General features: G+C 51.6%; 5 protein-coding genes across 5 annotated transcripts; 2 read left to right on the top strand and 3 right to left on the bottom strand.

Annotated features, from left to right (window-relative positions):
* Nucleotides 1-461: 461 nt before the first annotated feature.
* On the bottom strand, nucleotides 462-1,808 carry GCG54_00007279 (uncharacterized protein; the record flags this gene model as incomplete). Its single annotated transcript, XM_045407262.1, has 1 exon — nucleotides 462-1,808. One exon carries the CDS (start codon nucleotides 1,806-1,808, stop codon nucleotides 462-464), a length of 1,347 nt encoding a protein of 448 aa, XP_045266183.1.
* A 2,255-nt stretch (nucleotides 1,809-4,063) lies between these two features.
* On the top strand, nucleotides 4,064-5,802 carry GCG54_00007278 (uncharacterized protein; the record flags this gene model as incomplete). The annotated part of the gene is made up of 4 exons (XM_045407261.1): nucleotides 4,064-4,071; nucleotides 4,189-5,123; nucleotides 5,184-5,669; nucleotides 5,726-5,802. 4 exons carry the CDS (start codon nucleotides 4,064-4,066, stop codon nucleotides 5,800-5,802), a joined length of 1,506 nt encoding a protein of 501 aa, XP_045266182.1.
* Nucleotides 5,803-7,642: 1,840 nt separating this feature from the next.
* GCG54_00007277 (uncharacterized protein) lies at nucleotides 7,643-8,710 on the top strand (the record flags this gene model as incomplete). The annotated part of the gene is made up of 1 exon (XM_045407260.1): nucleotides 7,643-8,710. One exon carries the CDS (start codon nucleotides 7,643-7,645, stop codon nucleotides 8,708-8,710), a length of 1,068 nt encoding a protein of 355 aa, XP_045266181.1.
* Nucleotides 8,711-8,837: 127 nt separating this feature from the next.
* On the bottom strand, nucleotides 8,838-9,584 carry GCG54_00007276 (uncharacterized protein; the record flags this gene model as incomplete). The annotated part of the gene is made up of 1 exon (XM_045407259.1): nucleotides 8,838-9,584. One exon carries the CDS (start codon nucleotides 9,582-9,584, stop codon nucleotides 8,838-8,840), a length of 747 nt encoding a protein of 248 aa, XP_045266180.1.
* A 503-nt stretch (nucleotides 9,585-10,087) lies between these two features.
* GCG54_00007275 (uncharacterized protein) lies at nucleotides 10,088-15,055 on the bottom strand (the record flags this gene model as incomplete). Its single annotated transcript, XM_045407258.1, has 1 exon — nucleotides 10,088-15,055. One exon carries the CDS (start codon nucleotides 15,053-15,055, stop codon nucleotides 10,088-10,090), a length of 4,968 nt encoding a protein of 1,655 aa, XP_045266179.1.
* Between the last annotated feature and the right edge of the window lie 403 nt (nucleotides 15,056-15,458).

Below are 15,458 nucleotides of genomic sequence, written 5' to 3'. Positions count from 1 at the left end.
TCGATCAGAATGCCTATGGCCCAGAATCTCTAGTCGATATATTCTTGATAGCACGGTCGCCTTGAAAACATACTTGTCTATCAGCCTCTGCAGCAATGGAATGTCACAGGAGCCAGGATAGCCTCAGACTTATTTCTGATATAATGAGCCAGATGGGTCTCTGGTTATATCTTCGTAACACCCCTTCAGTGCAATGCCTTAGCTCACACGGGCATCGACGATTCATGAGGGTAGGCACTTTTGGAATGTTTCATGCCTAAAGGCCAAGAAAACGTGTGAAGCCGGCACAAATTCCCGAAAGGGGAGTAATACCTCGGCTGCATTATTTTGGTTGTTGTCCAATTCTTTAGGTTCGGTTTAGGACTCAAAGTCCGACTCTCTCGTACAGAGCTTCATCAGACTACTAGGAAAATACTTTTGTTCTACTACATAGCTCAACACGTCCCTGATCCCTAACATATTCAATCTTCCGTCGATGGCTCGGACCGCTTCCTGACCCTTTCGATAATCGGCGTCAACGGGTTGTCTCGCACCCACTCGGGGAGTACAAGAATGTCGGTATTCTCCATTGTAGTGGTTAGCTTGCAGAGGCAGTCCATGTATTCCACAGCTTTCTCCGACTCCCAAACAAGCCCTGAATTCTTTGCTGCGATGGCAAATGCATCCAGCTCAGTCACAGGCTTCTTGATCCTTGCGTCAGCACCGCGTTCTAGCAGGAACTCAATAACATCCCACATTTGGTACTCGACAGCGGCCGTTAATGGCGTGCCTGCACCAAACGTGACGGAATTGACATCCGCTCCGTAGCGTATTAGCAAATTCATGAATTTGCGCCAGTCAAGGTCAGTGTCTTCCTTTTCTCCTTGGCTGTCTGCTGGAGCGCAAGTAGAATGACGTTGATGTTGAAGACGCACTACCCGCTGTAGTGGTCGAGCATACTCTGGGTTGGCCCCATGTTCGAGTAGCATCTTAACGACATTGAACTGTCCTTTCTCGACGGCGTGATCCAGAGCCAAACCCGATGTACGGTCCATCGGGGGCGCTGCCCTGTATCCCCAACTGAAGATTCGGTTATCCAAAAACCTTCCCAGATCTGGGTCGGCACCATTCTCCAAGAGCAGTCGAGTTATTCCCTCGTCTTCGAGACAGTGCGTCAGAGACACGCCGAACGAGCCATTATCGCTGGGGATTTGCTGGTTGGGATGGTATCCGTGCTGGATGCATCGCTCAAGGATGGGAAATGAGCGCAGGCGGCATGCTTGAATTACGACTGCGGCGTGCGGACGCGCTCCAGCTTCTAGTAGATATTGCACTACATCAGGCTGGTTGCCTTTCGCTGCGCAAGCCAAGCCATCTTGCACGCTGATGGGTGAAAGCGACCCCTCAGAGACCCGTCGCTGGACCTCATCCATGGAGCCCTCTTCACATGCCATCAGAAAAGGCCTGAGACCCAAGTTGGGATGATGGCATGGCCTCTGTATATCAAGCCAATGACTCGATTTCGGGAGAGGTGATGGCAAAGGGGGCAAGTTAAGATCTTTGAAGTATCCCTCGAGTTCGCGGCGGAGGGGCAGCCGTTTAGCCTCCCATCGCTCTTCTTTCCGAGACAGCATTCCCTCCATGATCTCTTCATCTTCTTGGCCCCAGTCTGTACCGGTTTGCCTGCGCTTGACGAGTTGGTCAAGACGAGCCTCTTCCTCTTCGTCATGTTCCAGAGTGGTTCGGGTAAATGCGGTGAAAGCTTCGCGCGTGTACTTTCTCGTAGGAGGACTACCGCGGCGGGGTCGGAGATGACGCGAATAATACATAGGGGAAAGCTTGGAGGATTGTGCCTATGGTGTGGTGTATCTGTGAGCGGGTCGCTTCGGTGCAAGCTCCAACAGGTTGTTGGTTTTACTGAACGATGTCGCCGCGGGGGAAAGGTTATGCATCTAACGGTGTGCTTTCTTCTAGCAGGATTTGGGCGACCCCGAAACTTTGAAGTTTTAAACTCAACGCTTTCAGTCGCCCACCTTAGGGTTATGGGCCGAGAAGAAGCAATTGTCTTTTTTTTTTTTTTTTTNTTTTTTTTTTTTTTTTTTGAAGCTGAACGGCCGTGGGCAGATATTTTGAGTTGCATTGGGGTCCTTCTATGATGTTGGTTGCCCCCAACAAGCGGCCAAGCACATGTCTAGGCGCCAACGTCCCCGAACGAGTTCCCAAATTAGTAGGACGTTGCATTTACCCCTCACAACGCCTTGTGCTTGCAGGATATCTGCCTAAAGTGGTGACAAAGCTGGGCAGGTAGCCGCTGGAGGCTGACAAGGCTGAGCAGCTTCGCTTCGTAATAACTCACATTCATTTCCGCCTAGGCAAGCTGACTCCACGTTTCTGCTGATGCGAACCATTCAATGTGCAAGTTGTGAAATGATCGGCATCAGAACCAACATCAAGAGTCAACGCCTGAGCTCGTGTCATACCGTGTCCCTAAAAACAGATCATGACCGTCACGTTGGGGTCTTTTTTACATGTCTCGGCGACTGCAAACCTGAAGTCATGCTGCGCCCTGACGCCCGGTTGTGGACACACGAGAGGGGGCCAGGCACTCACGAGATGTTTTGTCGTTGCCATGAGTCTGCCTTCATGCTCGTCTAATGACCCTTTCAACAAGTATAAATGTTGTATTCTCAAGACATAGTGCTCCAGATGTCCATCATGGTAGGCTGCGTTCGATCAATACTCTTAGCTTTTGTTTCGAATCACAAGATCGACGTGCTTTTCGCCCATCATGTTCTTACGTAGGCGTCTTCGCCTATTAAGCCTGGCGGCTTTCACATTCCCTCTCGCGGCTGCTCAAGCAAACGGAACAAATCCTGCAGAGCAAACATATGTTTCTTCGGGCACGCCAGTGTTTGTAACCTCTGGACCTCGTTCTACAACCATTCCGTCTCTCCCACTTCCGAGTTTATCATTGAGCAACAATCCATCCATAGTCTTCCCGGGAGAGACGACACTAAGCGGAGGTACTCCCGTTATCTCGACCACAGAGATCCTACAACCAAGTCAACCCTCTGAGCCATCTTCGTCTCCCGTATCGGTTTCGACCCCGGAAGCATCAACTTTGGAAACCCTCAATTCCCCGACTGATTCTCCCTCACTGACAACTACTATCTTGGATCCAACACATCCCGCCTCAGAGAATACTGATACAACCGATGTCGTTGCACCAACATCCGGGTTGCCGTCTTTAACTACTACGTCACCGACCGAAATACTGCCTTCATCCCCTGACGTGTCTACGACTGTTGGTGTGTCGCCTTCTCCAGTAATACCACCATCATCAGAAACCTCAACCGCAACTAGTACCGGCCCGTCCCCGCCTCCTTCAAACTCCGAGGTCGTCTCGTCTCTAGTCACTCAATCCAGCATACCGCCAAAAACCGCAACGGCAGATTCTTCCGCGCCCCCTTCACCAGAACCAAGTATTACAACAGACACACCATCGCCGCCTCCGCCAGATGCCACAAGTACAGATTCGCCTGCCCCGCCGCCGCCACCACCACCACCACCACCACCACCACCTCCTCCTCCTCCTCCTCCTTGAAAACCCCCAACACCTCCATATAATCACCGACACCACCACCGCCGCCGCCGCCGCCTTCGCCCCTNCTCCTCCTCCTCCTCCTCCTCCTCCTCCTCCGCCGCCGCCGCCGCCACCCTCTGAGGATTCTCCAACATCACCCCCAGAAGATTCACCGTCTCAAACCCAAGCAACGCCGTCTACAAGCACCACGTCTTGTACAACTACCCTCAGCGTTACCTGGGAAAGTGTTCTATGTACTGTTACAGCATCGATAACAACTGCCACGCCTCAGTGCACCACTCAAGCATACACAACCGTCGCTAGATGTAGCGAGGTTTCTGTTTCAGCTGTTACTAGTACTACTACAATAGCTTCAGCGCGGCCTACCAGAGTCTGCAGCCCGAGGACTTGTGGAAAGACGTGCTTGAAGCCTGGCAAGAGAGACTACTTGAACGTCTTCAAAAGAGCGGAGCCAAGAGCTTCAGAGCCAGGCGCTTGTAAATGGGCGGGTAAGTTGCTTTCAATACCTATGCATATTTTCCTTCAACATTGCATACCACTCAAGCGAGGAGATGAAAGAAAGTTGAAAGCTGAAACTTTGGTCACTTAGGCCCCGAAAATTATAGCGATGCAGTCAAGTTCATTGCTAGCGAAAGCAATCTTGCTAAGAATCCAATCAACGGAAACACCGACGCTGTCATAGTTCCTCTCGGCAACGAAGGCGACGCGACCCCGGGAAAAACCACGTCACAGATGAAAGAGTTCACTGATAGACCAGTGAGCCTCGCGGTACCTCGATTGATCGGATGCACCTCGGTCATTGTCGTTTCGAAAAAGGGTGTGTGGGCCAATCATATTTGGGACGCACCTATTTTCCGGCCCGAACAGGATATCAACGAGGAGACATATGAGTCGACGGGCAAATGGCTGACCCCTGGATTTGGATTTGACCTTGAAGTGGTAGAGCAATTTCCCCGCCAGGCGCAACTCACCTTTTTTCAGGAGCACGCCCTCCAGCGGCTGCACACTCGGTACGATCCTCCCGATGACGAACATATCTCGGGACTCGACGATTTACGAAAGGCGGGCGGTATGTTTGATGAAGCAAGCGAGCCAAGAATTTTCATGTTTTCGCCATATGTCTCCATCGATGACGAGAAGGACCCCAACTATGGCGTTGAGCATCCGCAAGGCCTCAACGCAGCTTGGGATAGACCTGGCAACCCGGAGCCTAGAGCAGACGAGGGAGTGGCGCCTTTCAATGAACAGATCAGAGCCGAACTCCGAGGCATTTTTGGAGCAGAGACGCAAATCGATACCGTCTTGTATGCACCTGATCTGGACGAGGATCCGGAGGACGTTTCTTTCAACCTTCACCGCGGAAGGGCGTTGATTCAGTTCCAACCTGGCGACCTGAGCCAATGCGACCCTCCTTCAAAAGCCAAGTGGAGAATTTGGTTTGAGGGACAAACAGAGCCTCAAGATACTGTGGAATGGGACCCTATGGATGATCCATCGCAGTGGTGCGATCCCTCGGCGGGAACCAAGAGACTGCGCCTCCGTCAGGCAGCGTGCAAGCCAAGCACGTCTTTGGCCCTACCAACTTTGACGAGAACAACAGGGTGGAAGACTCCAACGGGAAGCTCATGCGCCTCTACTGCCACCGTGTCTCAATGCAACATGGGGGCTTGCGTGCCGACATCGTCGTGTGCGTCCTGGGTAGCCACCGCGACGCCAACCAGTGAACCTCCCCCGCCGCCAACCCAGACTGAGGCGCCCCCTCAACCTACAGCTCCACTGGAAGTGAATCCTGTCCAATGCCACGATGAGAAGGACTTTCCTGGGCACGCCGATATAAATCCCAGGGAACAAACTATCAAAGCCGCTGTCTTCTGCATTTCGGAAGATTTGGGTTACATGGGACCGACCAGTGCTAGAGGCCCACCAGTTCATCTTCGGACTACTGATGACTCCGGAACCAACTATGATTGGACAATCATGTGGGATGCTGGCTGTACGGTGGAGGGTGGTTTGCAGAGCCTGAAGGACCCGTTGGGCGAAGACAAGAACACTTGTGCCGAAGTAATGAGAGGAAATTACGACAAATGTAAGTGCGCATAGCTCACTTCGCTGCGAATTACGTACTGACAATCTCAACCGCAGGCCCTGGTAATGGAGGTGTTGGAGGAAGGACGAAAGTCGGGTGTCTGATCTACGACTTCACAGGCGGTCGAGGATGATAAATCTGACATGGGTCTTGGGGGACGCCAATCCGATTTCGTGTTGAGACGTTCTGTTACTATCTGAGTGAATAAATATTTCATTGCTTGCCGAAGGGGCCTTGGGAAACCACCAGACCAGTGTGACACACATTCGCTCGTAGGTGGATTGTTTTGGAACGTTAGCAGGGACCAGATGGCTGTAGGTTATGACACAGCATCAAAAGTGAAACATATGGACAAAACTAGGTTTGCGCGGGCTCCGTGGGATTATTGAGATGGAGCTCATATTGCGACTCGGACGTACCTTTCTACGAGGGAGAAGGTTTAGAAGTGTGCGGGAGGTGATCCTGCTCGCGTATGGTGTGCTCGATTCCACATGCTGTCCGCTAATAAATCTATTGAGCGATCATAATTTTCCGTCCGTAAGATCTAAATGCCAATCAGAGACTCAAAACGGGCCAGTGACAATCCATCGTCGAAAGATTGATGGAATTTGCGCATGCGGGTGTGTCTCATATTGGACGAGTGTAAGACGGGTGGATCAGCGATTGATGGTGCTTTGAGGCTTCTGAGAGGCCGCTTTAGGTAATCGGTGAAAACCAGACAAGACGGATGCGTCCTACATCTCGCACTGACTGCCCGGTCTCATGATATCATCTCAAAGGAATAATCAAAGCTTTATCGGCGAAATGCAGACTAGCATAAAACAACGATGAAAAACAAAATCGGATGGCCTGTTGACATCTCACTAGTCTCTTGGGATGTGCGCGTGGAGGGGTCTCGCCCAACACCCAGACGTGATAAACAGATCTTGATCTTATATCATGTCTGATTTCTTGTTTCGTAAGAATTGGCCAAAATCAGAAAGGATGTCTGCTTGCCTGTTTCATTTTACTTCAGTTGTGATGATGCGGGTCACGCCCTCATGTCCACGGGCAATGCCATCATGAGACCCTCAACTTTCTTCTCCTACCACATACGACCATACCCATTGGAAAACTCGGGATCCCGTCCGCTCTCCCATAGATAAGCCAATGAGGGCTGGAGTAGTAGTCGGGTCGGTGACGACCGGCGAATGCCCGGTGTTGTATGTTCTTTTTGTGTGTTTTGCTGTCAGGTATCAAGTATCGTGATGGCGGTTGGTGACGAGCAGCTTGGCCCGGCGAAGCTACTGTGTTTAAGATGACGATGGCTGTGATCGATTCATGATTTGTCAAATGTACTTGTAGGCTCACGCCGAAACATGAACGCGCCAGAAGGTCATAGATCGACATCAAGTCGATGACAACTGCCCAGCAAAGCCACTCGTACTATCGGAGGCGATCTACTTTCCAGACCTACGTCTTCTCCGTGGCCTGAGACCTCATAAGATGGACAGCATCGACCCTGATTTCAACAGCTTCGATTCTTTTGCGCCTTCCCGCTGCCCCTTCCGTCGGCCCGTGGCATGGTTCTCAGCCAGTGGTATCTCGGGCCAGCCACACATCTCGCATCCGAGACACGAGAAAGCACTAAACTTAGCGCAGCTGTCCTTACGCCCTACTACAGACCCTGAAGATGATCTTCCTCTGACATTGACCGTTTCCGAAGGCCTCTGACGTCCAGACCTCACCCTGTGTAACCTGCAGTGGCGCTTACCATCATTCGCTCCGCTGGAGCAGGTCTTGGCGATCGGGATTCTCCTCGCGAATTGACATCAACGGAAAGAAGGTCATCTGATCCCCTCCTGCATACGGTCAAGATCTCACCTAGCCTCGATATCGGAACGTCTGTGATCTTCCAGCATTTAAATTGCGGCCATGGCGCCTTCTGCAGCTTCACAGTAGTTACTGGTCGCGGGATTCGACCTCAACAAAACATGGAGGTACATCATCGAATCAACGACGAGCTTCTGAAGCTTATTCTGACAAAACTCCACCGTCTGGAGAATCGTTTCACAGACATTGACAGCCGTCTGAGTACGATCGAGTTCTCCATTGTTCCGGCCCCCCGCAGCAGCACCCCCATTGCCAGCAGCGCAGCATCGCGTCGCTGCTCTTGCCATATCCCTCAGCCCGTCTTCCAAAGTTTCCAAGTAGACTGGGAGAGACATGCTACACCTTCAGCTTACAAAGCATCTGTCGACAAGCTTCGACACCGATTTGGGCTCGATGAACAGTCACAGCACGCCCCCGAAGACATAGGCGTGGCGAGCACATGCGACAGCCGCAGCGAAATGGGGACAGGCGATGTCTTCGTCAACAACTACGACAACTACTCCATGTCTATCTATCCGTCACGGCCGGGATCCACCTGCAACTTCGGATATCGTGTCAGCGACCCCAGAGACCTCCGAGATCTTCGAGACCTTAGTTTTAGGGACCTCAGAGATCTCAGGGACTTCAGGGAATTCAGAGATCTAAGAGACCTGAGAGAACTGAGGGACCTGCGACAGCAATTCGAAATCCCGGAGCTCCCATCATGGAGATACGAAGACATGCCAATTGCGGAAGAATGCATCAATAGCACTCGTCCCAGCAGTCGTAGAACAAGCATCAGCTCGCCTTACCGCACCTTCTCGACTCGCAAAAGTACTTCAAGCACTGCGAGGACATCCATGATGTCTGCAAACACCGGAAGGCCCTCCACCTCGGGCTCAATCAGCAAGATCAAAGGTTCTATCAAGCGGGTGAGAGCCGCCAGCGTCCCGAGGCAGAGACACAGGCCTGCGACTCGAGAAACCTACAACACTAGCGCAAACCATACCAAAGATGATTTGGCGATACGGCAGCCGCACTCTATAATGCAAGAACAGGATCCTGAGCGTTTTACTGTTTTAATGCAAAAGAGTGCGAAAGCATGCATTTGCTTCGTGCCGAACATGATCTCCGGTCTTGGGAAAAGAATGATGAATCAACAATTGAGGATGCTCGATACCACTGCTTAATTATTTCCTTTGTTAATGGTTGCTGGCCAGTCAAATGTTATCCAATAATACTCCTAATTAGTTCATATCTGCGAGATCTGGTACGAACAGTAATATTAATGACAGAATAAAACCCGATTTATCAATGTTATCCCATAACACTCAGTACGATTGTGGCAACCTTGTCAGGCATGCTCATGAAAGGACTGTGAGATCCAGGTAGCCTGTGCTTTTTGACAGCAATTCCTTCATCTTCAACCTTCTTGATCATCATCTCTTGAACGACGCTAGGCAGGGCTTGATCGTTTTCACAAATGATGTAGGTTAGCGGAAGTACCCTCCAGGCTGCCTTTGAGCAGGAGATTGGTGTGTATTGAGCCTTATGTCCGTGGGTGACCATCAAATTCTTAGCTGATTCTGCTTCCTCGATCGGAATGTCGTTGTACAGCAAGCCAATGGGGTCGGTCCAAGTCATTGTGCCATCAGGCTGTGGGAGAAGAAATGGTGGCAGTGAACCGCCAAAGATGCCTGCAAGCGAGGTGTTCTCAGGGGGTATGAAAGCCGTCATGTAAATGATGTCGGCCACTCCCCCTTTGTTGGAGTCGGGTGTGATGGCATAATCAGCCAAAGCTGCCGTTGCGATAACTCCTCCATAAGAGTGGGCAATGACTGTGAGATGGGTCCCAGCTAAAGCCTCCCTCTGAGCGATACTCCTGATCGAATTGACGTCATCCTCAAGTGTTTTGTTGGGCGGAACGGCGTTGTTGTTCGTTGGCAGCTGTTCGCAAATGACTCTAACGCCCTCAGCCTCAAGTCGATCGATCAGCTTTTGGTAGTGCTGTGGGACATGCCAAGCTCCCGTGACTAAGAGAACAGCCTTTGATGGCGTCGGCATGATGGAGACTTTTGAAAGGACGAAAAGGAATGTGTGTGAGTTGAGACGAGGGCAATGTCGGATGTCCCTGAAGAATCTACCCCACGTACTTATATCTTCCTCCCCTTTCCACAGTTGTTGCCTGGTCACACAGCCTTTGACCTAATAAACGTTACGATTCGAATCGGCGAATTGACTAAGCCAGTAATGTCTTCAGCTCAGACGACGGCGCCCTCAGCTTGGCTAAGAAACGGGCTAGCTTGCTGACTTTGGCTGTCCTGGGGCTTGGAGGTTTAGCCACTTGGCTTACATGTTTCAAGCCTCAAGGCAAAGCTGAGATAGAGGAAGGAATAATGCATCTTTCATCTATTCTCGAGGACAACTTACATATGAGCTCTTGTGGCTTCATTGCTCAGCTGAAATGCATGCACTGTATTTGTATTGAACTTTTGGTAAGAGTGGTAACAGAAGCAAGATGTCCAAGCTATAGTCAACTGTCCTAAAAAAGCTTGAATAATGCAGTGTTACTCAATATCTTCGTCGCTGTCGCTGTGGCCCGTCTCATTTTTGGCCCAATCGAGTCCCCCTCCTCGCGTGAACCAATCATCATTTCCGGCCTTCTTGAATCCGTCCACAATCCCGATGGCGCTGGTCCGGAACTCTTCGGTGGGAGATTCTGCCCATACGCGCAGCATGGCCTTCAGACCTGCTACAACATCCGGGTCCTTGGCCACAAATGGGCGTCCCTTGTCCAGCAAGAACCCTGCAAGTTCAACCCGGAGCTGATCCGGCAAGGAAGGACTGACAACATTGACGCCGTTAAGACTCCCCAAGCGAATAGCTAGGCGAAACATACGGCGCCTGCGGTCGCGACAGGGTTTCATGGACTTCGTCTTGAAATACTCCCACTTCTTGTGATACGGTCCCTTCATTTGTGCCAACTCTTCGATTAGTCGCATGACATCTTTCATGAAGATTTCCTCCTCATCATCATTCACTGGGAACACGACCAAGGCCGACTTCAACCGGAAGGTGTCCGGGAGTCTGGCCGGCTCACGTTTCAGGTTCTTTTGCCATTCAAGAGTCCGCAATTTGGCGATTTTGGCGATGACCTCCTCGAGTATAGGCAGGGTAATAAGCTTCCAGCGTGCTAGTGATGCGACATTGTCTTCGTTGCTCTTCATCGGAGTCATGCTTCGGAAGAACTCTTCGAGGAAGTAAACATCGCCGCCCCTGACAAGGGAGTCGAAGACTTCTCGTGCAAACTGTTGAAGAAGTTCGACCGTGACGTAGTCTGAGGAGCCGGGCGCCGTTCGATTGATGAGGTGATGCATTTGGGTTAACAGGGGGATAGCCCCAGACTGCTGTACTACCGCAGTATCTTTGCCAAATATGGAAAGCCAATGCTCTCCGGCGTTAGATTCTGAAAGTCCTGTGTCCCTTCTGATTTTCTTGTTGATGGCAGCTATACCCGGCGACGGGCAGATTTGCGTCAACACACTGTCCTTGATCATCCCAAAGACAGAATGTGTGAGGAATTCCGGATTTCTTCCGAACAAAGCAAGCATCCCCGTATCCACAGGTGTATTGAATAACTTCTGCTCGGTGGATAGAATGAGGTTGTGTTTCTTGAGAAAGAGTTCCAGCCATTGACGGTGATTTTTCGCGGAGTCTTCGATCACCCGCAAAGACAAGGCGGCCATCTTCTTCCTCAGATCCAAATCGTCTGTGAAACGATAGTCCCAGGTTGCAAAGATCTGACGGACAACATTGTCTCCTGAAATGGCCGACACTGTCGGCAGCGGCTCACCGGCTTCCACCTCCTCCCAAGATGCCCAGGCAGGGCCGCGCTCATTGAAGCCTGCAGCTAGTGGCAGGGCATGCTTCTCAAGTAAAATCAGGATCTCATCCTTTACGTCAGAAGCAGCGCTTGACCCCAGCGCACCATACAAGCTCTCGATGATGGCAACACGAATGTCAATGTGACGAGCTTTGTCCAGCAGATGCGAGAGAATCGTAAGCGAGATCTTCGGGTTCAAGAAAGGAGAGTCGCTGAGGAGCTTGGCGAGCATCTTCACAGTTGTAACCTTTACTAAAGGAGTCTTTCTGTCGCTGCCACCTGTATCCTGCTCGGCCTGTTCCTTGTTCCTCGCACCTTGCTGGTCAAGCTTGTCAAGTATTCCATCTGCAATGGACAGCAAGAACGTCTTCGTGTCTGTTGGTGAAAGTTTGGAGAACAGTCCCTTGTTCAACAGCTCTCGGTGCCAAGCGCTATCATCGGGTCTACCGAGGACGATCTTCTGGATCAATGGGAGAGCCAAGGATGGCCGATCACTACCAGCCAGCAATCTCACTAACCGCATGGCCAAGTCCAGTGGCTTTACTGCATTGGGATGAAAGCTCTCTTTCTCCTCGACGTCCTGAAGAACAGACTGTGCGACTTGGGCCACAAGTGAAACAGGTGCGAACATGACGAGGTCGGTGCTGCCGCCGTAGACCTCAAAATCATAGGACCCGACGTTATCCAGCCAGTCTTGATCCAAGAACATTGCTGGGAAGCGGACGATGTCCTTGGAGGGGAAGCTGGATTTCAGTATTGAGCTGTCTGCCCCTTCACGGGTGTTGAGATAGAGTAAAAGGGCGACAGCGTATGCGTCTTTGGCTGTCCAGGACACCGGCACGTCGCCCTTCATGGGCCAAAAGTTCCCCGTATGGGTAGGCGGTTCCAGCCAGACGCCGTCATCCCATGGCGACTGATTGTCGATGATAGTAGGCGCGAACCAAGGACCTCCGTGATTAATCATCTGGGTGAGAATAGTAGCAGGAATTTCCCGTCCATTGTTAGGTCCTTTGTCCCACAGAGTACCGTCTGATTGCAAATGTGGATTCCATTCAGTCGGCAAATCGGGATCGTCGACATTGGGAAGAACTGGCTTCAGACGTCCGGGGACTTCCGATTCCACGTCCAAGGGCAGCTTGACATTTGCTCGACTGCTGAAAGTGTAAGACCAATAGTCCAGAGACTCTGGCTTGGTCATCTGATGCCCAGACAGATTATCAACTGCGTGCCTCCATGCCTTTCGAATGCGTGAGTCCCTTTCAGAAGCATCGGACGCGATGTTGACATAGGTCTTCAGAGCGTAGCAGTAGTCGTCAATACAGGGGCCTATTGCATCTCGCAACTCTGTATCAGTCGGTGGTTCTCGGAGGAGGATATCCGGTGTACCGAATACAACAGCCTCGATTCTTGCACACACATAGGGGAGATCTCTCGCGCCCGCCACCTCACGGGGACAAAGATATTGCACTGGCAGCCCTCGAGGCCAAGGCGTTTCCAAGTCATGGACTGCTGGAAAATGACGGGGACGGTACTCCTTCCACAATTTGTCCCGTTCTTGGGAAAGGGTGTCCAGGAATCTCGCCAAGTGTGGCCGCAAGTTGTTGGTGAAGTCGAAGTCGATGCTGTGAATAAGACCCTTGATTTCGCGAGGGTAGAGCCGTTCCATATTGGGCCCCAGTAGGTACTTCTCTGTCTCAATCAGGAACTCTATCGTTGGCCTCCAAATAAAGTCGAATACCTCATCGTCGCTCAAGGAATGAGGTGCTCTCTGGAGTTTGTTGGCGCCGACAAGCCGCCTCTCAATGACCTTTTCTGGGAACGAGGTGATGCAACTCCAGTCATATTGCTGAAAGCTGGGCTCTCGGAGGGCCATCACAGCTGTCTCGAGTAATTGCCTCAAGATTCTGTTGCCAGACTCAACGCTCTGCTTGATGCCAGTCTTTGGGTCTTCAAGGCGGAAGGGGAGTGAGGGAATTCCGCTGAGCACATCGGTAGCTTCGATGGTCGGAAAGTTGTTATATGAGTAGAGCTGCTTCACGGCGTTCGGGTCCTTGTTGAAACGACGAGCCCAGACGATGGTGTCCGCAAAGATATCGAAAGAACCCGTCGCGACACTTAGGTTGAGGGCGATCGTGGCCCATCCTTGTCGAAAGACCCAATCTCGGGCCCTGGCGGCATTGTCCTTGCAGTCTTGCAATCTTTTCCTGACAAGGTCTGATGTACTCGAACCGGAGTTGGTTGCTTCGCTTGATGATGCATGTAGAAGAAAAGCCTCGAGTATATATGGGTCACCTTTGTCGGTCTCTGGTTCCCGCGCAGACTCAACGATGGAGCATCTATACAGCGAAGAGCATATGAGGAATTGCGACTCCGGGAAGGTTGAGATGAGCTTTCGGAAGAGACGGAGAGATGCGTCCGCATCGTCGTCAGCGAATGCAGTGAACAGATCTGCAGGCCAAGGGCCCTTCAGCTTCTTGAAAGAGGCCTTGGATCCGTCTGCTTTCTCCTCAATGTCGAAACTATGGTATGTGGAGCTTTGGATCGTGAGTCGGAACAGCCGGTACGAAACAGCCGGGTGGACGGATCGAACCATGTCAGTAACATTTTTGGCGGACTTGAAGTAGGATTCGTGGACCAGCCCAATCAGCTTGACAAGGTGTCGCTGGATCCTCGACCTGCTACTGCGAGCGTGCTCCCAGAATTTGACGACATTGAGCAAAACCCCGTTCGATTCGACGTTAAGATACTCCGTCAGGTCGGAGTGCTTCCCGAAAATTGCGACGAGATCCTCTAATATCTCGAAAGCAAGGGTCTTCTCATTTGATGACCGACGACGATGCAGAGGCTTGGTGATATCCTCGACTAGCTTAACGAAGTCGTCCGGCTTCATCGGCAGGGGCCCATTGGCTTCGAGCACTTTGGAGAGAAAATCCTTAGCGAAGCCTGGGTTGTTGTGGACCAGCTGTTTCCAAGCAATGAAGTCAACATCGTCAGTCTCGATTGAAAGCAAAGCGTCCAGAAACCTCGTCTCATAGAATGCAGAATGAGCGCGCAGAAGAATTGCCTGTTGTCTCTGTGACCACGACGGACGACTTTCCTCATGCTCAGCCACCTTCTTTGTCGTGCAGGCAGGCAGGATACGCTTGTAGCACATCTGCAACGGCCGGGGATCCGGGTTCTCTTGGCTTAACAGGAGTTCGACAAGCTCAGTCAATCTGGCGTGTCTCTCAGGACGGCTGCCGCACAATGAGGCAGTCTTGGCGAGGCCGTTGCACAAAAGCTTGATCTCATCGGTGCTGAGATTGCTCATAAGTGCCGCGATGCCAGGGGTGCCCCCAGCAACATTCCAAATCTCATCCATCGTCACAGCCGACCGCGTAGCTTTGACGAAGGCCTTGATAGCGGCTTTCCTCTCGAGAAGACTTTCGGACTGTTGTAGTCCGGCGACGGTAGATCTCGCATCGCGATGGAGGGGAGTCCATAGGGCAAAAACAGCATGGGGAATTGAGCCCTGCGCAACAGCGTCATGTAACTGGGTTGTGATGGGCGCAGGGTCGGAGGTGCTTGCATGCACACTGCGTAGGTATTGGGCAACTTCAGCCGGCGTACCGGAGCGAAGAGCGACATGATCTAGAGGGAATGCCGTTGTCATGTTGCAGACAGCCAGATGCGACTTGGCTAGAGTCGTGAAATTAAGACGGTGATTCGGTTGGCTCAACTTTGGCCAGGACCCGCCAAAGAGCGGTGGGTGATGAAAGATCCAGCGCGCGATGAATACTGAGACCGGGCCCGGAAAGAGAAAATGGGATAGAAATACACTGCTTGTGTGTAAAAGAAAAGACAGTTGACAGACACCAATGTTGGGCGTACATGTTTTCTTAACAACTTATGAAAGTCGTAAGAGAGTGAGGCCAATCCTACATGAAGCTGAGGCCGCGCCGCTCAGCCCTAAGGAGTCTGCTGCATCGGCGGCATATTCAGCTACTAGCTGCTGTGCCTGCGACGAAGGGCCGCTGACGTCGGTGTTCATCGTCGGTAAATTCAAGGCCAATCAA

Source organism: Colletotrichum gloeosporioides (assembly GCF_011800055.1).
Source record: "Colletotrichum gloeosporioides strain Lc1 chromosome Unknown consensus_32, whole genome shotgun sequence".
Taxonomy (NCBI): domain Eukaryota; kingdom Fungi; phylum Ascomycota; class Sordariomycetes; order Glomerellales; family Glomerellaceae; genus Colletotrichum; species Colletotrichum gloeosporioides.
This window is presented reverse-complemented; position numbering and strand designations above follow the sequence as displayed.